Genomic DNA, 24,465 nt, shown 5'->3' on the forward strand with positions numbered 1-24,465 from the left:
AATGCTTGTATTAAAAATTATACAGAACTTTAATTTTATTTCTTATTATATCATCGTGATGATATAATACAAACTCATCGGCATAGATGGCGATACATTCAAGTTTTTTTATCGATAAAATATATTTTAAATTTTTACTATATAGTTTCATAAAATATACAAGGGTTTAATTTTTCATATGTTTTATACTTCAACGATTGAAATTTATTTTAATTCATAAGTCAGAGATAACTTTTTCTTCTTGTCACGATACGAATATATGTCGTATCCAATTATTTATGAAATATTTAATCCATCAAATCTTAATTAATCTCAGACGCTCAGAAAAACACTGTTAATAAAAAGAGAAAATCTTTAGGAAAGCTAGATGATTAATAAGGAAACCGTTAGAAACTAAAAATTAAAATTCGTTCAGTGTTGGCACGATAGACGTCGCTAGGTATGTGAAAAAGACGTTGAATGAGCAACAAACAGAGGGATCCGCCAATCAGCGCACAAGTGCGCGCGGGCTCGAGGCTTTCGAGCTCGGTAGCTGTCAGTCGGTAAGGAGTAGATTCTCCGTATAAGTTTATGCGTATCAGTTGTGAATGATCGCGTGCAAATTCGCGTCAGCTTGCACGTTTTTCGTTCGTTCTCGTCGGTTAAAATATTCGGGACGAATATGTTGAAGATCGATGTTATGTCGCCCGCGTGAACGGTAAACAGTTGCGCGGGTGAGTGTGTTGTGTTCCGAGGGAGTGTCGTTAACCTCGCGTTGAGCTCGAAGAGTCGAGGTTCCCTCGCTGGAAATCGCGCGCAGATCCTGAACGAAGCTGTCAATCTCGCGAACATCGGTGCACGACGGTCGTTCGATCAGAATGTCGGCGTCGGCCGCATCGTTCCCGGCGTCGCGACAGTGAGAACAACACATCCGGCCAGTGAACCAAGTGTCGACGAGGAAACAGCTCCAGGGTGAGCCGTTTTTCACGTTCAGAAATTTAGAGACCACCGAGGAAAATGGCGGACCTCGAGGCGGTGCTGGCCGACGTCAGCTACTTGATGGCTATGGAGAAGAGCAAAAGCACACCGGCCGCTCGTGCAAGCAAGAAAATCATTTTGCCCGATCCCAGGTATATGTCGCGATATTAGTCGATCCGTCGAGCTTTTTGCCAATCCATCCACCCCAGTCTCGCCTGTAGCGATGGGAATGACGTACTCGTGAACAATGCTAACATTGCAAAATATATTCGTTTGTCGTTTGATATTCACGAATCTACGTAAGTTTAGACTAGATTTAGATATTCGAACAATTTTATGGAAACGATTCTCCTTCGTGAGTTGATATTTCATCGTAATCGTATCGATCTTTTTATAGGTTACAATACGATACTAGATGCAAGGCCGCTTAAATGGTTGCATCTTGAAGGACATGCAATATGCATAACACGAATAATTTTTAAAATATTAGTTTTGAACACGGAGAAATATATATATGTATAATTATAAATAGAATACATCTATATACATATAAATTTTAAATATAATTTGATTTTTTTAACCATTGGAATAACGTAGTTAAAATATCAATTCGTTATTCGTTAAATCATTAATATTTCTATTTATTATTTAAAAATTAAAATTAATAATTGTACACATATATTTGAACGACAGATGAATAACTTTTAAATTAGATTCGTAATCGATTTCTATAATAAAGATTCACGATTATTAAGAATAATAAATTGATTGTGCATTCGAAAATAATAATCAAATTAATCCCATCGCTACATCTCACCACGTTTCCTGCCCCTCCCTTCTTCTTTGAGCTGTTCCTTGTCTAACCCAAGTCCGGTATCTCGATCCCTCCTTGTTTCTCCGCGCATACGTACCGATGTTTCGGTTTCTTGGCTACGCTCGTTTCAGCGGCGCGCCATTCCAGAAAAATGTTTACAAACAATGAACGGTATCGGTTACAAGTAACGGAAGTAACAATTAAGGCCAGTCGAACAATTTTATTTTCAAGATGGAAAATCTCATTAGTGAAGGTATCGTAGTAACTATTGCGAATTTTCACTCAAATATAACTTATTTCTGTCTGCAGAACTGGACGATAATAAGTTTTTTTTTTTAATAAAATGAATTTTCACGGTAATAAAAATTGTTCATCTGTTATATACGGATGAGATAATGTTTCATTTAACATATAAAATATAAAAGCGTTTTTTTTACACGTAATGGAAGAGAAATGGTTAATAAACAAGAAAAATTAAATAATATAATTTAATTATAAATATGAAAAATATTGGCAAAAGAAAATAAATAAAATTGCAATCTTATGAAGATTTCATTCATTGTATATGTGCGTACATATTATATATAAAAATTGCGAAAGATGTTTGAATTTTTGAAATTCATTTACAGCTGTCATTTATGAATCAATTTTAAAGATAATATTTTTTTATCGAATCGTTCGAAAAACAATTCCATCAGAATTTCGTTTTAAAAATCTAAATGATATAAAACTTAAAAAAAACTTATACGCGTACTAAATATTATGTATTTCACATTCGATATTCTCAGAATTAATATAAAGATTTTTTTTTAACGCTACTTTTTATAGGTAGTGTTTATTATCATAACTAGTAATCGTAAAAATGCTTTCTTACTATCGAAATGATAATTCCTCATAAAAGTTATTTGGAATTACTACGAAAGAATTTTTAAAATTTATGTTTTCATGCAATTATTTTATAGTAAAAATATTCAAGTCTTCTGTTTTGAAAGATATTTAAATCATATATGAGAAATCGGTAATTTTGTGCATGAAATTATTAATATATTAAAAAGAAGGAAGAAAAAAGGATCATGTAATTATGATTGCACATGATTCCGTAAAGAATCTCGTAAATTTTTAATTTTTTTTTTTCCCCAGATACTTTCATAAAGAGTTATCACTTTCGTGAATAGTAATTTTTCTTTGACCATCAGAATAGAGCCAATAATACTTATGAAATAGCATTTAATAAAATAGTATGTAAATAAAATTTGTCATATTATTCAACGATACCTGAATATAAAGGAGATATTTTTTTATATCGTTTAATTTATTTTAAATAAAATATGAAAAATAAATTATTTTTGAAATGATATAATGAAAGATTATCCTTAATTAATAAAGATCAATTGTATAGAATTGTTATAAAAAAAATGTTTACAAGTTTATAAAATTTAATCTCGTAATTTCCAAATATTAATTCGTAATTATATTATATCTTTAATATATCTAAATTTATTTCGTGTATTTTGATATATATATTTTTTTTTTCTGCCTATCTTTATTATATTATATTTTTATACCGCGTTAATATATTACGTCCATATAAATATTCGGCTTAACAGTCACATTTATTATGAGAAAAATATATTATCCAATACCGATTCGATGTCGTCGAGTGTAAGTCGAAAAGATAAGCATTGATGAGACAAAGATGGAGGAAAGATTTCATCATTCAGACATGAAAGAAACAATTAATATGTAATTTTTTAATTTTTTTTTTCTTTTTTTTATTTCAAATTTATATTATATTCGTGTACGTATATACTAGATACATACATAAGAATTCCTTATTTGCGTCATAATACAACCTATTACGTTTATTTGTTCTAAATATAGCATATTGCATAGTACATATATGAATTCAAACAGATAAGAAAATTATACTTCATTTTTAGTACCTTTAATATCAATTACTTTTATTTCGATGTTTATATCTTATTTTTTTTATTAAAATCAATTATGGAATCAAGTATAGAAAATAATATGGAAATATTGTAAAATTTTTGTCATGGATGATTAAGTTAAAAAAATACAATATAATAAAATTTATTTTCGTGATTTGTATCAACAATTCTCTTTCTGCAATATTTCATTTATCGGTATTTTTTATCAAACTTGATACTGAGAATTGGAAAAATAAAATATGAATTAATATTTCCTCTTTTGTTTACCAACATTGCGCCATTGGATGAACGTCAATGCGTTTTCCAAGTATTTGTAATTAACATATATATAATATAACGTAATCAATTATTTTTATTAGCCTATGATTATGAGTGATGTAACAAAAGACTGAGGAAAAATTAAAAAATGGATTCGTAAACATATATAATATTCATTTAATTTTCCAATTAGATTATGTAACGTATTTGTAATTATAAAATAATTATACACTGTATGCTCGAGATATTACGTTATATACACAAAACGTTAAATTTTACTCTATTTTTCTTATATATTTTTTTTTTTTTCCCATCGAATATTATTCGTTGTCCGCTAATGTGTTCGCATTATGAACACAAATTACGAATTATTCGCGATACGAACCGTGCATTAGGTGTCGTATCTATTCTGTAATTCATCCGTATGACCTCCAAATTTTTGTGACAAAAGAAAGCGTCGCATTAAAAGTTTATTCTACATATATTCATATATTCTGTGTACATTCGTCTATAGTATGTTATGTTACTTGCGCCATTGCCACTGTATTGCAACGATAATAACGCTTAAAATCTAAACTAAGATTTCACTATTATTGTTAACAATAAGATTTGTCGTGTCATGAAATTTTTCGTGTTTGGAAGAAATTTTTAAATTTGTAAATAATTTTTTTATTTTAATACTATTCTTCACAAGATTATCTAGGTCGGTTTCTCGATATTTTTTCGAGTCTCGACCTGTTTTCACAACAGTCCAATCACGATGATAAGTGCGACCATAAGTGTGACTCTCTTCGCTCTACTATATTATTTTTAGGAAATGAATCCAGCAATAGTGAAAATAGATATATTAAAAAGCACGCCATACGAAAGAATTAAAATAACGCGAGATATTCGACACGTGTGAAGTACGAGTCATTTGCCGTGGTAGACCTGAAATTATCTTTCATTCGCGAAAGGTCGGTATTACAGTTTTTACAACAAGCGTCAAGCGTCCACAGTTGATGTCATACTTGGAGGACAAATTTCTAAGAAATTTCAAATGTTTATCTCTCTTCTTTAACGCATTTGGGATATGAAAGCAATGAAAATTATTAAATTTACCTGTTGCTATGTCTCGAGAAATAACCTTTTCTCTTGTAACTCCGCAAAAAGAATTTATAATGGGAATGGAAATAAATAAAGAATAATAGAAATTTCTTGGTCTTCGTCGAGATGTGTTTCGTGACGAATAAATCGGTTTTTATCTTATTCCATTATCCACGTGTTGGTCGTTTCGAAAGCTCCGAGTTTCTGAAATCTATCGTCGTATTCGATGTCGAAACGAATGAAAATTAGCGATAAAAGTAAGGACGGCCAGTTAGCGAAGTATCTCGTATATTCGAACCAATTCGATCTTTTTACGGTCGAATATGTAACGAGTATAGATCTATGTATAATATCATATATCGCGTTGAAACGAAAGACTGACTGTTTGATTCCGTTGATTAAAGAAAGAAGATTTCAAATTATATTGTATATTTATAACAGATCGAAGCTATGTAAACTTCAATGTCTATTTAATTTCAAGATAAAATATCGTCGGTGATTTCTATCCCCGTTTACAGAAAGTGTCAAGCCTGTCGAAATTATCGGAACTAAACTCGCTCTGTCGATAATTTATCGCGGAACAGGATTTACGTTATTAGCGGATAAAGTTATAATTTCGAACGGAAAAGAATTTTCTTTCTGCGCGCGACGAGATGTCGAGAGGCCCTTTTATCGCGTCGAGTCACTGGCGCGATGCAAAATTGCTTAAAGATCTAGTTAAAAAAGTAGCTTTGCCCAGTCAAACGTTTATCAGACGTTAGGCAAGGAGCGATATACATAATAAACACGGACATTAAGAAATTAGAAAATATTGTAGAACATTAGCGAGTGGAAAACGAGATCGATAAATTAACCTAAAATTCAAGAAATATTCTTCCGTGCGTCGAACTATTACATTTTATTTATGATAGAAATAAAAGAAATATTTTTAATCTCTAATATCCATTTTTCTTCTCTTCCGTTATTTCTTCGTTGATGTTTGAATTTTTCGAGAGAGAAAAAATGTAAGCGCGATATCGCGAACATAATCGATCAAATTAATTCAGATTCGCTTGCACGTGCATAACTTATTCCCATCGCTACTATGATTCATTGAATGCTATTTTTTGCCCTGTTTGTTGCTTGGTTTTCCCCAGGTGTGAGTGTCGAAAAGGCCCTTGTGTTGAATGTGAGAAAGGCCAAGGACCTTTGAAAGACGCGTTGATGCTTTTTTACGGTGTTGCTTCGTCGCTTGTCGATTTCGCTATGACTTTTTACATTCGACCGTAACAAAGGAAATAGAATAGATTCTTGCAAATTGCACGGTTAAACACTCATATTTCCACACTCTCTCCCTGTACTCGCGTTCATGGTCAAAAGTCATTCACTTTTTCATCTCTTTTATTTTTTTTTTTTTTTTTTTTGCTCATGTTATTAACACGAGATCTAAAGAAAGATAATTATATTGACAACGGTAAAACGTGTACTTACAGAGTAACACGTGAGATTACCGGTTTACGGAATACCGAAGGAAATGCAATCGGCATAAACGTCGATCGATACTTCGCATCGATTATAATGTGCCAATGTTTACGTTATCGATGTTATTTCCGTAAAACACATTCCGTTCCGAAGGTACGATGCGAATACGTATACAAGTCGATTCGATAGCAGTCTTCCTATTTGCTGGCAATCCGCCAACGATCGACCAAAGATTCCACGTGTGTTTGTACTGGAGACTAGATAAGGCAAATCGATCTATGAAACACGCACCGACGATCCTTTTCTAGTTTTCGCATTTCTTCATCGATCGCTAGAAACGAGCCGTCTCTCTCTCTCTCTCTCTCTCTCTCTCTCTTCCCCCTTATTTTCTTCTCTCTTTCGTTTCGATAAAAACATCGTGCAGATTACTTTCCAGCTTAATATTTATACGAAAAGATGATTCGATGCGAGCTCTTGGAAATTCGTTAGCTCGCTACGTGTTTTTTTGTTTCTTTAAATATAAAAGAATTCCGTAAAAAGTAAAATTGCTTCTATTCGTGACGAGTTATATTTGTAATGAAATATCGTAGAGAAATGCTTTTTTATAAGTTACTGCAGAAGCGGTATCTCTATCTTAACTTTCCTTTCTTTTTTTTTTTTTTTTTTTTATAATTTTCTCTTTTTATTGTTTCTTTCCTTTTTTGTTTCAACAGGGATACTATGCAGGGAATACTCGAGGTTAATATTTAATGCAAAGATGACACGATGCTTATACAACATCTCCGGAGACTGGTTAGTTAGCTATGAAATTTTAAACGTGAAACTCGTAAGAATTTGAAGGTATGTTTCAAATTTAATAAACGAGGCATTTTTTGTTTTAAATTTAAAAATAGGTATAGACGAATGGTTTTCCACGAAGATTTATCCTTTTGATTTTAAAAAATTGATTTTATAAAATAATTTGGAACGAGAATAAAGATATATCGTTGAAATACTTCGAAATACACGTCTTGTATATCCAGAAGTTATTTTCATTTTTACGATATATGTGGATATACGTTCAAATAAACCGCTAAAAAGTTACACGAACGTAAAAATATTTTCAAATGAACAATCTTTATTATAAATATATGTTTTATATATGTTGCGAGTGCAAGAAGAAAAGAATAATAATAATAATAATAATAGCGTAATGAAAAGACATTACACCACATTGCTAATGATGATATCAGTGGTGGTGCGCGTAATTTCGTTATAATCTAGGAAACGATTACTTTGCGCCATTCGTTGAATCATTCGATTAAAAACAAAACAAACATTAAAAACAAAGATAAAAAAGAAGTAAAGAGAAGGAAACGCGTTTACGCTCCGAGAAATTGACGCGTTTAAGGAATTAATTTAATAGGAAACAAAAAGAATGATTACGATGAATCGTACGTACGATTCACTCGTCAAACTTGGTACTGTCTCGGAATATGTATTGTGACGAGGCATCCATCCATCCTTCCAATCGCCTCTATCCCCACTCCTTGCACATCGCGCATTGCGCAGTATAGATGCGCAAAAACAACTGGTCACTGGATATTTCAAACGTATTCGATCAAATCGATCGTACCTCTAAAACTAGTAATTCGAACGAAACGTTTTATTTCATTCGATATTTTTCGCGAGAACGTCGATGCTACGAATCGATCCATCGTGTAACAGAAGGAACGAAACTGTTAAATAATGCTCGAGATGAAATCGATTTGATTTGAGATCGTATAAGGTTAAACAAAGTTGCGTATAGAGTGGAAGCGAATTTGAAAATATTTATGGATTTCGATCTAAATTTACGACGCGATCTTTTTTATTCCAAACACCTTCGACTTACGAAATCGTACTATTTAGGAGAGAAATTTAAATATTTAGCGAACGTCGGAAAACTCGATTCCAGCGATAGAACCGATACTGCTTTTCGTTTGGCAACGTCCGAGAGGATTGTTTTGATTGTTGAACAGTCACGTTTATGTTATACGTACCGGTGAAACGAAGTTAAAGCGATTTCTGTTCACGGTGATTAAAATCGCCGTGAAAACCGATTAAAAACCGCGCATTCGATATAACGGGCCTTGATATCGTCGAGCTTAACCTTGCAATCGAGCAACGTGAATACGTCGTACGAATTTTAACGTGTATGTAAATGCAACGATAATTCCGAAAGTGCACAGGTCGTTGTTTTACGATATTTTTATGGATCCGGATTCTCCGCTATCGCGCGTCGTTTTCCATTCAAATCTTTTTATTGTTATTATTATTAAAAAATTACCAAGTTTAATAGCAAGGAATAATAAATCCGTGGTAAATTATAGTGGCAAAAAGTATAAAACGCTTGGTGAGAAATGCTTTCGTTCGAGGGAACGTATTGCGATGCGCGTATTATTGTACGTAATTGTTTTGCATTAACGCGTTAAAACGATAAGAGGCCTCGTAAGACCACGTAAAACTCGATCTTTTTCCTATCATCTAAAAGAGAGAGTTATGGCTTGTCCCAGTTTAGTAGAATCACCTTGTGTGCGTATTTTTATATCGTTTAGTGAAAATATGCAGTGCTATATTTGAAATACAACCTTGTGGTATTAAATACCTATATTCTTTGCATAAGATAATCGAACATTTCGTTTAACCGAAATAAACATAGGATCGACGAATTGTATGTTTGAAAATTATTATTTGGCACGGGAAAACTTATTTTTATTTAACTCGAATGATATTTCGTCTATTGTCGATTGTTTGAAAAAAAAAAAAAAGAATCGAGAATCAATTAAAATCAATTTCGTGGTAATTATTACGAGAGAAAGTGCGATAAATAATCTTTGGTAATTGATATATATATACGCAATATGATTGTGCAATTTTTATAATTAGTATCAATTTGTATGAATTTAATCGGGATATTTGCGACACACATTTCGGATATAATTTTATCTAATCGAAATATGTTTTTATACACACGAGATATATCACAAATTTTTATATTCCTCCTATCTTTCAACAATTTTTTCGTCCAACGACATTCTATCTTCGTCGTCGATCATTCTGGACATTAATATCATTTATACCAGCATTAATTATTCATTATTCAACTATTCTAATCAGAAATAAAAAGAAAATAAATAACGAGTGGAAAAAAAAAATGTAGAGAGAGTTATTCGAGTACGATAAATTATTATAAATTTTCATCCGTTAATCGTTTCACTTTTGCAGCGTGAAAAATGAGACCGCGTTCCTCGAAGGCTCACTGTAAACCGAAAGAAGATTTCGTGGAAGCTCGAGTCGTTTCATCGTAGATGGATCACATGGAGTGAGAGGAATACGGAGAGATTATTGGTTAGATTATATCAATTAAAAAAAAAAAACAGAGAAACAAGGAATTATAAAATTTTAAACGTATCCGTCCTGCCGTTGCACAGAATAGACATTCTGAAACCGACGAAACGATCTCTCTGCGCTATATAGCGGAAGAAGAGCAGAAGCGTGTCCGCGTTAATCGAGGAAATTGATCCGGGAAGCGAACCACCTCGTCCGCGTATCTCCGATTTATTCTTCCTTCTCGTTTCCTATCCCCTTTAACGAGGAAGAAAGTTTTAAGGGACCGAGGAAAGCAAGCAAGATTCATGGCGTTTCCCTCGCCGCCATGTTCAAAAAAACTTTTTCCCAACTTTCGTTTCCGAATACGCGTACACTCGTGTGATCGATTCGAAACGAAGAAGTTAGGAAGATTCGAGCGAGTTTTAAAATCGCGAATCTGTTTCCTCGCGATAGAAGCAGGGGTTTGATCGACGACGAGAATAATAATAGCGAATTCTTTAACCGTATTTTAGAATCGCATCGATACGACGATATACACGCGAAATGTTCCGTTGGAAAGCGTTTTCCGACGAGTGTTTCACGTATAATCGAGTAACGAGCGTCAGTTAACCGCAATAAATTCATTCCCTCGAGTGAGCAATACAGATTATCCACTTAGATTATTTTCTTGCCGTGTTTGCCGCAAAAGGCAAAGCGGTCGTTTCAATTGATCATTCGGTCGATCGTTCGAATTCCGTTCGATAATCGCTCCTCTTCCACCGATTATCCCTCGGCAAACATCCAATCTGAAGAGCTGTTCTCGCCTTTTTTCTTTTTTTTCTTCCTCTCCCCATTCTTGAGCGAGAGTCAAATCAAATATTTGTCGCGTGTTATCGGAATTAACCCAAGCTGAATGAATAAAGCAACAAGCCAGATGCATTCTGTGCGTTATAAATTAGAATAGATGCGCGTAGCACTGGTGTATAGATTATCGACGTTTCGATAACCGCACACTATCGATACACATATCGGTCCACGTGTCAATACAGATTTAATCGATGTTTTGCACCGGTGGTCCTCGACGAATCGATTATCCGACATTAATTTTAACCCTACACACTACTGCGAAAAGAGAGCGTGTACAAACAGATTTATCTCGTAACGTTCGCACACTCGTTCGAAAACTCGAACAGCGTGCATTCGCGAATGGAGATAGATATTATCGTTGATAATACCATTCGCGTTATCTCTCCCGTCAGGAGAGGAACACACATTGGAAAATTTACAATTTCGACTTTATACGCGATTGCATACGTGCTTGCTAAAATTTATACTCGTAACTCTCCTCGTAAAGGTTAACGATCCAACGATTCGCTCGTACATTCGTTTTTTGTGCCCACCGCGCAAAGCGCTCTTTCTCTTTCTCTCTCGATCTTGCGTCCCGTTCCCCCATTTCTTCTCTCACTCTAATAAGGCTGCTCGAATAGGACGGGAATATCCTCGAGGGTGCAATGATGCGAAAACATCGGTTTCCCCACTCCCCTAAACTTTTCACGATAATATCACTTCAAGGCTCTCTCCTTCACCACCATTTATCAACTAATAATATTAGCAAATCGACCAGTTACGAGATTATCGACGTCTTCTCGATTTCTATCGATGTATTATAATTGGATATCGTTTCATCGTTATATATTTGTTCGTTTCTTTTTTTTTTTTTTTTTCGATGAAAATATACCGCGTAGTTATATATCTCTCTCGGCCTATTCATACGTGTTGTATTTGTCGAACGAGAACGATGGCACGGATGAGTTACATTTACGTACGCGGACATCGATGTCCCGGATACGAGGATCTTGTTACCGAAGAATGGACTAATGGACAGGTTCGTTGGCTATCGTATACTCATCCATCGTGGTCGAGCCTGCAAATAAGTTTGTCCAGCAATGGATTCCTTCGCTTCGAGAAGTTTGCAGAATCGCTCACCCGATCTTTTCTTCTTCTCTCCTTTTCTTCGTTTCGTAAGCGTTTATTTGAAATAGCATTTCAACATCTCTCGAATGGTATTTTCAGCTTTTCATTTCTCGTCGAAATGTATCCCCCGATATTATTCGATCGTATTCGTATCTGTACGTAAATGTATAAAATACGATGATAAAGAATTATCGATGGAAATTCGTACTGCTATCGCGTTATAAAACGTTTTGCTGCGATACTTTAATGTAGCGGTGAGAAAAAACGGCCGCTCGTATTTACAAAACGCGAAGGGAAACGTACAGTACATGGTTGCCAAATTAACGGACTCCTCGTCGTCGAGGTCATTCGAGAACTTTCGAGATAAAGATCAAGTATACAAAAAATTCCAAATACAACGTGGTCGCGTAGTATCGATTATTTCTTTTCAATTTAGTAAATTTTAACTTTTTTTTTTTCCATACAACAAAAAAGGAATTACCACGAAACTTATCGCTAGTTAGGTGCTAGTATGTGTGCCTTGTGACTAACGAGACACGCGTATCTCACTTAAGTTATCGGATTAGGTGGCATAACGAATCTATAACGGAAACCGTTAAAATGGATTTGTCTTCTATCGCTCCTTGTTACGCGGAACGGATATTGCCTGTATGAAAATTGATGGTCTATTTTCGCAGTATATATCGTGGAAGAATTCTTTTACCGTTTTTCAACAAACAACTTTTAGCTTTGAAACAAGGTAGAATGGAATGCCGGAGCGTTACAAATTTACCGAGAACAATCCGACTCGGTTTCTCTCTCTCTCGATCTCTCGACATATTCTTCGCGCGCTTTCTCTTTAGAATTCGAAACACAAAACGTTTAAAGTGATAGGTTTAAGAAGTTTAACCTTAAATTTTTGGTCAATTGTTTAAAAAAAAGGGACCAATTTTTCCCCCCTCCCTCGATCGATTTTGGTTTAATTATTATCGGCTTTCGTAGGTTTTGTGCGATCCAATATCGGCATTATGTTATACCAACGACAATGAACAATCGCAAATCCGCGTATCGTAATCGGATAGTTAACTAACCATCGTTGGTATCGTTTCCTCTCTGTTCAAAGCGAGTTAGCCGAGAATTGTTTCGATCGCGAGCGTATATATAGGGTGTTAAGTTAAAAAAATGCCACGCTACGCGTTCAGCGTCTCTATCGTTATTATTCGTGTTCGAATTCATGTCCAAGTGGACGCCGATTTTTTGCTACCGATGTTTTACCCAATTATTCGACCATGCTTCGTAAACATTTACTCGTCGTCAAGTAATTTTCCTTTTGAAAACTTACCGAGAATTCGCACGAACGTTAATGGCAAATGTGTGCCAAAAGTGTGCAGTTCTCTCGGTAGGTCGTCTTGTTTTCACGCTCAAGGTTAACTCAAAGTCACCTTATTATAGTCGTTAAATCGTAAATCGATTTTTTTTCTTTTTCCTTTCTTTCTTAGCTATGCAATATCGAGGCCGACGTAAACATTTCAAGATCTCGAGCAAGAGAAAATTTGTCCTTTCGATGCGACAAAATTCGCAATGAAATGTTTATAAAACGTGGATACTCGCAAAAAAGAGAAATAGACGTTTGCGCTGTATCGACATATTCGCGCGAAAGTTTAGAGAATAATAATAACAAGGATAATTTATACTCGGTAAAGTGGAAAGATATCATCTTTCATCGTTCGGTGGTAATCGATTCCTCCAATAGAAACGCGGACTAAACGCGTTAAGCATGCTTGAACGAGAAACTCTATCAAACCGCTGCTGTATCCAGTGTACGAAGTTATCCAATAAGCGCGCGTTTCTTTCGTTGCGAATTAATCATCGTTTAACATTCAGACGCGATAAAATTTCAAACGATTTTACATGGATTTAATAAAAGATATTCGCCGTTCTTGGCGAAAAGGAAAAACGTGGTAAATACGACGAAGGAACGGAATAGCCCGAGGAAGGAGGGAAATCGCGTGCACCAGGTCGAATAATGGTGCATTAAGAGCAATTAGATCCGCAGTTACGATTATAACAAAGCAGTTTCGATTTTACATAATGCACGGCTGCTTTTTTTTTCATGATTACGAAACAACTTTTCGTCTAACCTTTTCCCTCGAAATTTGTATATCTTTTTCGAATTTTCTTTCGCCGCTTATAAAAAGAAGAAAAAAAAAAAAAGAAAAGAAAAAATGCGATAAAAGGAATTATCGTTTTTATACAAACGATCGCGTTTATATCGACGTTTTAATCCACCGACAATGGGGAAAAAGCCGACTTTCTTCGAGAAACGAAAATATCTCGTCTACTGCGTACGATTTTAATATAATAAAGGATGTGAGGTTTCGCGTCCATTCCCAACTTTGCGGTCGCCATATTCCGATACCGCCATTTCCAAGAAAATCTAGAAAGGAAAGACCATTTTTGAAACAACGCACACTTTAAAAAAATCGTTTAGACCTTGAATCGTGGTTTCCCCTTATTTCTTGTTCGATCATCCTTAAATAATTACTTTTCTCCGTAGTATTTATACGATCGAATTAATTATATACGACAATAAATTATATATATATGTATATATATATGGATATATATGTATATATATATATATATATGTATATAATTATGTAACCGTTACATTCGCGTACTTCTTTCTGTTGCAGTGTGAGAAGCGTAATGCACAAATATCTGGAAAAGAAGAAGGAAGTTAACTTCGATAAAATATTCAATCAGATGTTTGGTGAGCAATTTTCAAGTATACTTTGTTGTTAACTGACTCGGTGGAATTATCGATTTTTCGTGCAAGGGCGCAAATATATACGGGATACGATTTCTTCGAGAAACCACGTTCGATATCGTTTCGAATTAATCCAACTCGACTCTCGCGGAGGGATCTGAACGAGTTATAGATATATATAGTTATAGATTATAGGATAATGGAAAATCGAATCCTTCGAAATCCTTGAGATTCGCGAATTTTCGTCCAAGTATTTTTTAATTAATTTCTTACAATTTCTTAGAATTCGACGTTAACAGAGAGAAAGATTATGACGAAGATACGTGGATGGGAATGACACGTCTCTGTCAATTTCTTTTAATTTGTCCAGGAAAAAATTTTTCCAAGAAAAATTTAATTCGATTATTCGAATTAGGGAGAATCGAGGAAAGTTAAGGTCGATTTCCTTTCACTTGGATTTTTCGAAACGAAACGAGATGATTTTTCGTAATTCGAGAGAATTGACTTCCAATCTGTTTTGAATTGTTGCAAGAACACTGTGAAGAAAAAGAGAGGGAAAAAAAAAAATCAATGCTTGCGATCAACTTTTTGTTTTTACATTGCGCACAGATCGTTTCTCCGTTCCTCTAAGTATAGTTGGTCTGATAATATCTCCGCTTTTTACGCGTAATTATAGCCTGCTGGCAAAGAGAATTGAAAATCAATTTTTGCAATGCTCATTGAACTGTGCACCGATTGATCGACAAAACGCATTTCTTCCCATTTCATTCGGATAATGAGCTCCGCCAAGGCGACAATCGAAATGAGATTTTTAGAACGATCCGATTTTCGCGGTTGGCCTTGATTATCGCGATCCAAGTTACGAAGCCACTTTGGCCATGCGCACACCAGATACGAATTTTTCTCACGATCCAATTCGAATTTCGACACGTCATCCATCGTTTCATCTTCAAGAAGATCGAACACCACCTCTGTGATCTTCTTCTCTTCGGTTCGATCTTAATTTCGAGAGACTGGAAAATTATCGATTCGACGATTGGATCGAAATAAGATTCGTTTAAATATAACGTTTACAATGGAAGAGAAGGGAAAGACATTTCGCTCGACAAATGCAAACTTTATCTTTATCGTTTGACGAACGAATAAAATTTTTTTTTTTTCCTTTGCGTTTTTTTAAAGTTGAGGCAATAATAATGGTCTTTCATTGGGTAGGGAAAAAGATACTTCCAAATGATCGAAAAAAATTATTTAACGTTGATTTAGAATTCGTGCAGTTTTTCGAAATTTTTATTGAAAATTTGGAAAAAGAAAAAAAAATTCGCGAACTTGGGAATTTCCGTCGGGAATCCGACGGAAGAGTGTTGACGTTTCTACGTATGTATATATTATATATAGATCGAATGACGTTTTGCTTCTTAATTACACTTTGTTTCTTTCTTTCTTTCTTCAAGTGGCACTGTGGACGAGAACTTTTTCAACTTCTGCTAGAATTTTCCGCCTCTAATTAGCGTTTGTCGGCCGGATAATTATATAACTTAACAAGGTTTAGATAATTTGTGTCATTTGTGTCGATATCGTAACACGAAAGCGATCAATTATATTCTTACATTATGATACAATTCTAATTTTACTTAATTCAAGCATCGCGTTATCTTAATTATTATTATTATTTTATCGACGTCGAATGATTTCGAGGTTAAAAAAAAGAAAAAAAAAAAGAAAGAAAAAGAAAAGAAAATCGAAGAATCAAACATTCGTATTTTTTTTTAGTTCGTTAGTTCGTAGTAATTTGTAAGTAGGTGAATTAAAATAGGACGGCGCGGTCACTTATTAAGCGGATAATGCAGTTTCGACCCCTTCGTTACCGACATCCGTTGCTTAAGATGAAACTCGTGGCACGCGGAATTTTCGTTTCGTTCAAATATATTTCTTTATTTTACGAATAAAGGATAAAGAATCGTTTCAGAATCGAAATCAGGACGAGCGAAAATCGAAATGAAGGATCGAAGCGTGCGAATGTTTTCCTTTTTTTTTTTTTTTTTTCCTCTCTTACGTTTCGTGTGATTGCAGGTTACCTCTTATTCAAAGACTACTGCGAGAATGTGGCGGAGGAGCCGATTCCGCAACTTAGGTTTTACGAAGAGGTTCGTGTTAGCCCGCACACACACACACACTATTTAAGTTCCAGTAGCGTGGTGGCACGCATCTCGCCATCCAACTCCATAAGGAATTTCTCATTTATGCATTGTAGATCAAGGCGTACGAGAAACTCGAATGCCCGGAAGAGAGGAGAAAACTTGCCAAAGAGATCTACGACAATTTCATCATGAAGGAGCTGCTGGCACACTCCCATGTGAGTATAAAAACATCTGCTTCGTTGGCCTCTCGTCGCGGCTTCCTCCTTTCTCTCCGGGTTTCTCTTCCAAATTATTTGATTATCCGATAATCGCGACGATCGCGGAGAAAAAGATCCTTTTATCGAGTAGTGCCGATAGAACGCGTAGAATTTTATCCCTATATGCGGATATCGAGTGAAAATCGATCGATATACGCGCGAATAGATCGTGTAACGATGATGTGAAAATGATCAAGTACGGAATATTTCTTCGAAGTTGAAAAATATGAAAAATTCTTTAAGAATTTGTCAAAGAATCGACAGAAGAATTAGCAATTACTTTTCTAAATGTGGAATATCACCTTGAAACGTCCGTGGTCTTTTCAGACTCGTGCGCGCATGTGTGTTTGTGTATAAAAAACTGTTGATATAAAAAAGAGAAATATAAAGAAAGAAGAAGAAGAGAAGAAAGAAGAAGAAGAAGAAGAAGAAAAGGAAGAAAAAAGTTGAAAAAGTGATGGTTTTTATCTTTGAACCGGTGAAAGAGGAGAGGAAAATCGCTTTCCGAAACGATGAAAAAGAAAACCGCGTAAAAGCAGGAAGCGTTTTTCTCGTTTCCTTAGGTCGGTTCGCATGAATGTTTGAACGAGAATTCCGAATAGGTCTTTTCATGGCGCAGCAGGGCTTCTAATCTCTGGCCCTCGATGTCTTCGGAAGAGAAACTATTTCCGTGCCTTTTTTTCACGCTACTTTTCCCCCCGTTGCTTTGCCCCTAATTTTAACCTCGCCTTTAATCGTGCTTACAATTTTTCCCTTCGACACCCCTTCGACACCATCTTCTTTGTTAACGCGAGTTTTCTATTGACACGGTCAATTTGCCAACGACAAATGTGCAACAGCGTGACAAAAACTTCGAACCTTCCATCGGCCGAAATCTCTTTATATGTACACCTATGTTACCGACCGATACACCAATGGAAATAGTCGGTTACTCAGTTTTAAGAATGCTTATCTAGTATTTTTATTAGACGACTAGTCTACTCGAACTTTTTGCGCAAAAATTTTCATTCGTGTAACAACATCGATGATTATCAATGCCAATATTGTTGTGATTAAACGTTGTATTCAAATTTTTGATGTTTTTTTTTTTATCGTCTCGTGAAATTTGAAAAATGACTTGTTACGTTAACGGTCTAATCTTTAAAAGATTTTAACTCGAGTGCGCGTGGAAATTTTATCGCAGTTTCAATTATGAAAGCGATAAAACGATATTTCGGATGAAATACTTGTTTCTTCATCCCGGCTCGAGCATTGTTTACGTAAGTAGTTAACGAAGTAGTAAAATTTCATTTATCCAAACTCTAATCGCTCGATAAAAAAAAAAAAAAAGAAAAAAAGCAGTGTGGTTTCGTTAAAAAGAACGAAACGATAAATAAACATGTCGCGTGATACTTTTCTATCTATTTGAGAATTGCGGCAAGGCCCGTAATTGCGTAAACCATCCTTTATCACGAACGAATAATCACGCCAATATTAATATCAATATTTCTCCACCAACTAATAATATATGGATTCTCTATCGTTTCCATTATTATATAAATCTCTGTGCATTCACACACGTTGAACTTCCTCCGGTTTCGATTCGTTTTATTTTTTTTTTTTCAAAATTAATTTCATGTGTATCGACAATAAGAAATGGTTTACCGGCCGTTGATCAAAGTTCGAAGTTCAAAATATTGATAAATCATCGGACGAGTTCCGGATTCTGGGATTAATCTCCAAATACGTGTATCGTTTTAATCACGTTTCCGAGCGACGAGGAAAATTCTATTCACGATTTTTTCAAATCTACGACGACGCTGATTAAAAATAACGCGTTGTTGATCACAACGCGTTGTCATCCATCCGTCCAAATTGAACGTAAATAAATCGTTCCGAATCTTTTTCAAAAAGTGACCGCTTGGAGCAGCATCGTCGTAGATGGTCGCACACGGTTCGTTGATCATGCGTATCGCTTACATAGAAGAATATCTCTGAAAAAGATAGTCTCTTCGAGCGGAGGAGATATAAAAAAATTATTAAGACGTTTAATCACGCGCATGTTATATTATTTGTATCGTTGCATCGAATTTTGTCTCTTCATCGTCTTACGTAAAACGAGATTATCTTTTTCAGGGATGTTTTTCTTGCACGATGAAGATAGTGTCGATATTATCGTTTTAATCAGTAGGAAATACATTTTTGATTTCAGGAATACTCGTCGGAAGCGGTGTCCCACGTTCATAAATACCTTATGAAAAACGAGGTTCCCGTTAATTTGTTCGAGGTTGGTCCTTTCCTAATCTTCTTAATCGCATCCCACGATATTAATAAGAGATAATAACGCGAGGCGCAATTTTTTTTTCGTTCTATTTTAAATCGGATGCTCACTTTACAGCCGTATATCGAGGAGATTTTTAATCACTTGAGAGCGGAACCGTTCAAAAAGTTTCTCGAGAGGTATGTTGTGGACGAAAAGAAAGACCCAATGTCTCCTCCCAGCTCCTCACTCAGCTTTTTTATTTGAAATATTGCTAAGAAATACCGTTTTATATTTTTTTCAGCGAGAAGTACACGCGATTTTGTCAATGGAAAAACTTAGAATTGAACATGCAGGTACGATTAAAAATTGTTTGTGCGACGCGTAAAGTGTCGCAAATTATTCCCTAGTCAAAGATTACGTACACGTTTTCTGATGCGTTGCGATCGCGGCATTGATCCGATACCGTACAAAGTTTATATGAAAGTAAACGCGTTTCGATAGTATTCGATCGCAGCAAATATTTCGAAAAAATTATGAAAATATATATATATATACACGTTATCGAATTTTCGAACAAAAATTACATAATAATAATGTAACGACGTTAAAATGCGTGGAAATATTCGTTGAACGAAACCCTGTTTCAGCTGACAATGAACGACTTCAGTGTACATCGAATAATAGGAAGAGGCGGATTTGGAGAAGTTTACGGGTGTCGAAAAGCAGACACGGGAAAAATGTACGCGATGAAATGCCTTGACAAAAAACGAATAAAAATGAAGCAAGGCGAAACTTTAGCGCTCAACGAAAGGATAATGCTTTCGGCAGTCAGTACCGGAGTAAGCTTTAACACGACGATGTTAATAATATCTTAAAAATGTAGATAGATTTTAATCTTTAAAAAAAAAAAATAAATAAAAATAATATATAATATCATATTTTCTCTCTTTCTTGATTAACTTTTATCACGTTAAAAAGAAAGGAATAAAATAAAACGTTTATTGCAGGTCGATTGTCCATTTATAGTATGCATGACGTACGCCTTCCAAACGCCGGACAAACTGTGTTTCATTCTGGATCTGATGAACGGTGGCGATCTTCATTACCATCTAAGTCAGCACGGAGTGTTCAACGAACGAGAGATGAAGTTTTACGCGGCAGAAGTGATATTGGGATTGGAACACATGCACCGTAGATACATCGTTTACAGAGACCTGAAGCCGGCCAATATCCTTCTGGACGAGCATGGCCACGTCAGAATATCGGATTTGGGGTTGGCTTGCGATTTCTCCAAAAAGAAACCGCATGCAAGCGTGTAAGTAACCAGGGTTAACGGTAAAAATCTTCTTTATCCGTCGAATCTTCTATTATTCTTAAGACTCTCTCTCTCTCTCTTTCTCTCTTTCTCTTTCTCTCTTTCTCTTTCTCTCTCGATTGGAATATTTGAATCTCGCTGTTGTATTTTCGTGTAAACGATGAAAAATATTTTTTCAGAGGAACGCACGGATATATGGCACCGGAAGTGCTTTCGAAAGGTGTAACCTACGATTCCAGCGCCGATTGGTTCTCGTTCGGTTGTATGCTGCATAAATTATTAAAAGGTCATAGTCCATTCAGACAACACAAAACTAAAGACAAACATGAAATAGATCACATGACATTAACCAAGGTGCGTTATTAAGATTCTCCGCGTATTATTTTATACACAAATTATCGCAAATTTATATTTGCAAATTTGATCAAATAATCTCTTCTTTCTTTTTTCGATACTTTTCGATTTTCTTTTCCTTTTTTTAAAGATTTAATAAAAAAAAAAGTAACAAAGTATGATTTAAAAAAATGCTTTTATTCTCGAAACAATTAACCATAATAATTAATAATAAATTATTTCACCTTCTCGTAAAGTCTTTTTTCCCATAATAACGAAGAAAGATATTTGATCAAATGCTTGAAACGTATCATTTTCGTCGCTTCGTTAATAAATCGCATAGAAATGTATCTTCTTAATATTAAAATTTGGGAAAATAAATAATTTCAGAACGTAGAGCTGCCAGAAACGTTCTCACGAGAATTGCGCTCATTGCTGGAAGGTCTGCTACAACGAGATATCAACAACAGACTTGGATGTCGAGGTGCAGGTGCGGACGAGTTAAAAGAACACCCGTTTTTCAGTGGTATCGATTGGCAACAAGTTTATCTCCAGAAATACACGCCACCGCTTATACCACCGCGCGGCGAGGTGAACGCCGCAGATGCCTTTGATATCGGCTCCTTTGACGAGGAAGACACTAAGGGTATCAAATTGACGGATGCGGATCAAGAACTGTACAAAAATTTCCCTCTAACCATCTCGGAGAGATGGCAAGCTGAGGTAGCCGAAACTGTGTTCGAGACAATCAATAACGAAGCGGATAAGGTATAAAATCGTTCGACATTTCTTTCTTTTCTTTTCCTTTTCAACTTCTTTCAAAAAAGAAGCAATTTTTCAGAATTTAAATACTTTCTTCGAAAAGTTTGTTTAACGAGATAATCTTACGTGCAATTTTTAAAGAATTTACTTTTATCGTCGTCATTCCTTTATTTCAATTTCATTTTTATATATACCATATGATTAAATTGAACGAAAAGATTAATATTTTCATTGCTTCATTTTATTCCTTTTTCTTTTCCTTCTTTTTCTTCTTAATTTATTTTTTCTTCTTCTCCTCTTAGTTGGAAAATAAGAAAAAAGCTAAACAGAAACAGCGATTCGACGCGGATGAAAAAGGTAAGAAAATTTTGATAATTTTATCGTGTAATAATATTTTGATTATATCGAAGATTATTTGTTGTAGGATCTGATTGCATTTTACACGGTTATATTAAAAAATTGGGTGGTCCTTTCGCGAGTGCATGGCAAACGCGTTATGCAAAACTGTATCCTAATAGATTAGAATTGCATCCCGAGTCCACGACAAAGCCTGAACTTGTTTTTCTTGACCAGGTAAACGAATAAATAAATTTATATTATTTGGACTTGATTAATAGTAGAAATCATGCGTTTTGTTTCAAATACCGTAGAAGATAAAATATATATAAATTAATTTTGAATAATTTAAATTTTACAAAATTATTATAGAATGCCTTTTAGAAAAAAAAAAATTACTTCAGTTTGAATTAATTTATATTTTTATTGTGTTTAAATTAATTATAGCTAATTATATATATATATATATATATAATTTAATTGTACATATTTATCGAACATATATTATATTTCTTCAATATACAGTGTAAATAAATTTTTAGGTTGAAGAAGTTAGCGCGGATTTTCAGCACGTGAAAGGGGAACAATGTATTGTCGTCCGTATGAGAGACGCAAAAATAGTACTTACAAATCCAGTGAGTCATATGTCATATTCTGCGTAACGATTTAATAAATTACTGTTTTGAAAAAATTAGAGAGAGAGAGAGAGAGAGAGAATTACTAAAAAATTCTATGTGTAAAAAATAAATTTTTTGTAGGATGAGATCAGTTTGAAAGAATGGGCATTGTCACTGAGATCCGCGCATAAATGTTCGATGGAAATGCTGGGCAGTATGGCAAAGAAAGCCGGTAAGATCTACGGGACTGAAAGAGACGCAGTAATTCCGGCAATGCAGCGCTCGACGAATGGCAACTAGCCCCTTGTTAATACCTGTACATCGTCATCATACTCCAGTCCCACTGCCCCCCAGCAGCAGCAGCAGCAGCAACAACAACTTTTTTTATACTGAGAATCAACGCAGGCAGATCTAGAAGAAATTCCGACGATTGAACGATCGAGTAATTGGGAGGCGGTTTTTTTCTCCAGTCAGCATCCCAGAACCAGAAATATCCAAGTCTCAAAACAGCTCCAAAGAAAAAACTCCCTTTGAACGGCGGGTAGTGTCACGCTGTATAGAGACTTTAGGAAGTAGAGTCGTACGAAACGTTACGTCATTATATTTGTACGTTAGCTGTATGTGCAATGTGACGTAGGAACTAGCGACTGAACAATGCCCATCGACATTCACGCGAGCACGCGCGCGCGCGACAGAGCACGCGTGTTCATGCAAGAATCCACACGAGATACACATGCATGCACGCACACACGTACATATATACACATGAAAAAAACACGAAAATGCAAACCGGTAGTGTATTATTGTAATATCAAATACGAAATACGCCCAAAATCCCGATTATACTTCTTCTACACACCCTTCTATACCGCTCGTTTACTTAATTTATTTACCAATGCAGAACGATTTTATATTGTCGTTTTCGTAAATGATACACGCGCGCGAATTCATTTATTTATTGCGTTTAAGGATATAAAAAACAAAAAAGAGAAAAACTCGGACTACATTGTCGACAACCAATCGAAACTAGCTGTAATTAAAAAGAAAAAAGAAAAAAAAAAAGAAAAAAAGAAAAAAAAACGAGGAAACTGTGTATGTCGAATGCTGGATACAGACGAGTTCGCCCCGGCAATAAAATTGTACGACGAACGTAGAACTCGTCTACATTTCTTCATTCTGCTCAGTCCCATGTCCAATGTAGGAAAGTAAGTAAATTTTAAATGGATCGAACTAGCTCGACATGGAATAAAAAAACATTTTTGTCTTTATTTTCTTTTCCTTTTCGAAGTACTAGTACGTGACCTAATATGTAATCTTTATATATTTTCAGCTAAAATTAATTATAATAAAAAATGGACTTGAAACATTTTTAACCATGACAAATATATGAACAAAATTTTAAATCGTAACAAATGTTTTTCGAAATCTGGTATCTGAACGTTTTGCAACAATGTAATAAATTTAAAAGCTAGGAATAATACGGCCAATATCAACATTATAGTCCATTATGTATTTGTGTTTACTATGAAAATGTTGTATAAATTGTTTTATGTATTTTTAGATGTGGATAATTGAATTATACCAAGTTTTATTTATACAAAAACAATTTTAAAAATACTTTAATACTTATTATTAATTTTATTTCAAAAATCCATTTAAAATTTAAATATTTGATATTAATTATTAAATATTATGATTAAATATATGATTTAAAAATATTTTACAATATTATTAAACCAATATTTTAAAAAAATTTTGATTAATGATAGTATTAAACATTATTACGATTTTTTACATAGTTTCTATAAAACTTTTCAAAGATAATTAAATGTTTTTTAATAATAACGATAATAATAATTACGAAAAGATATAAAAACTTAAAAATTT

General features: G+C 34.6%; 1 protein-coding gene across 5 annotated transcripts; it reads left to right on the top strand.

The window, feature by feature from the left end:
* Positions 1 to 470: 470 nt before the first annotated feature.
* Positions 471 to 23,846, top strand: LOC107992508 (G protein-coupled receptor kinase 1). Of its 5 annotated transcripts, XM_062079022.1 has the most exons (16): positions 6,958 to 7,148; positions 7,239 to 7,317; positions 14,505 to 14,581; positions 16,649 to 16,722; positions 16,830 to 16,931; positions 19,165 to 19,239; positions 19,351 to 19,412; positions 19,517 to 19,568; positions 19,863 to 20,054; positions 20,223 to 20,530; positions 20,710 to 20,884; positions 21,254 to 21,631; positions 21,928 to 21,982; positions 22,050 to 22,198; positions 22,504 to 22,596; positions 22,720 to 23,846. In XM_062079022.1, the coding sequence occupies exons 2-16, from the start codon at positions 7,283 to 7,285 to the stop codon at positions 22,876 to 22,878; spliced, it is 1,986 nt and encodes a 661-aa protein (XP_061935006.1). In that variant the 5' UTR covers positions 6,958 to 7,148; positions 7,239 to 7,282; the 3' UTR covers positions 22,879 to 23,846. The 5 variants fall into 5 exon arrangements, with proteins under 5 accessions (XP_061935005.1, XP_061935009.1, XP_061935006.1 ...); XM_062079021.1 differs by lacking the exons at positions 6,958 to 7,148; positions 7,239 to 7,317 and adding an exon at positions 471 to 1,109; XM_062079023.1 differs by lacking the exon at positions 6,958 to 7,148 and having other exon boundaries at positions 7,239 to 7,365.
* Positions 23,847 to 24,465: the final 619 nt, after the last annotated feature.

Source organism: Apis cerana, linkage group LG8 (assembly GCF_029169275.1).
Source record: "Apis cerana isolate GH-2021 linkage group LG8, AcerK_1.0, whole genome shotgun sequence".
NCBI lineage: Eukaryota > Metazoa > Arthropoda > Insecta > Hymenoptera > Apidae > Apis > Apis cerana.

What these genes read in the sequence shown, in the direction of transcription:
- LOC107992508 (XM_062079021.1), top strand. Translation starts at nt 997, where the DNA reads ATGGCGGACCTCGAGGCGGTGCTGGCCGACGTCAGCTACTTGATGGCT. An exon ending in TCAATAACGAAGCGGATAAG is followed by an intron (nt 21,632 to 21,927) that starts GTATAAAATCGT and finishes TTCTCCTCTTAG; the next exon opens with TTGGAAAATAAGAAAAAAGC. An exon ending in AAATAGTACTTACAAATCCA is followed by an intron (nt 22,597 to 22,719) that starts GTGAGTCATATG and finishes AATTTTTTGTAG; the next exon opens with GATGAGATCAGTTTGAAAGA.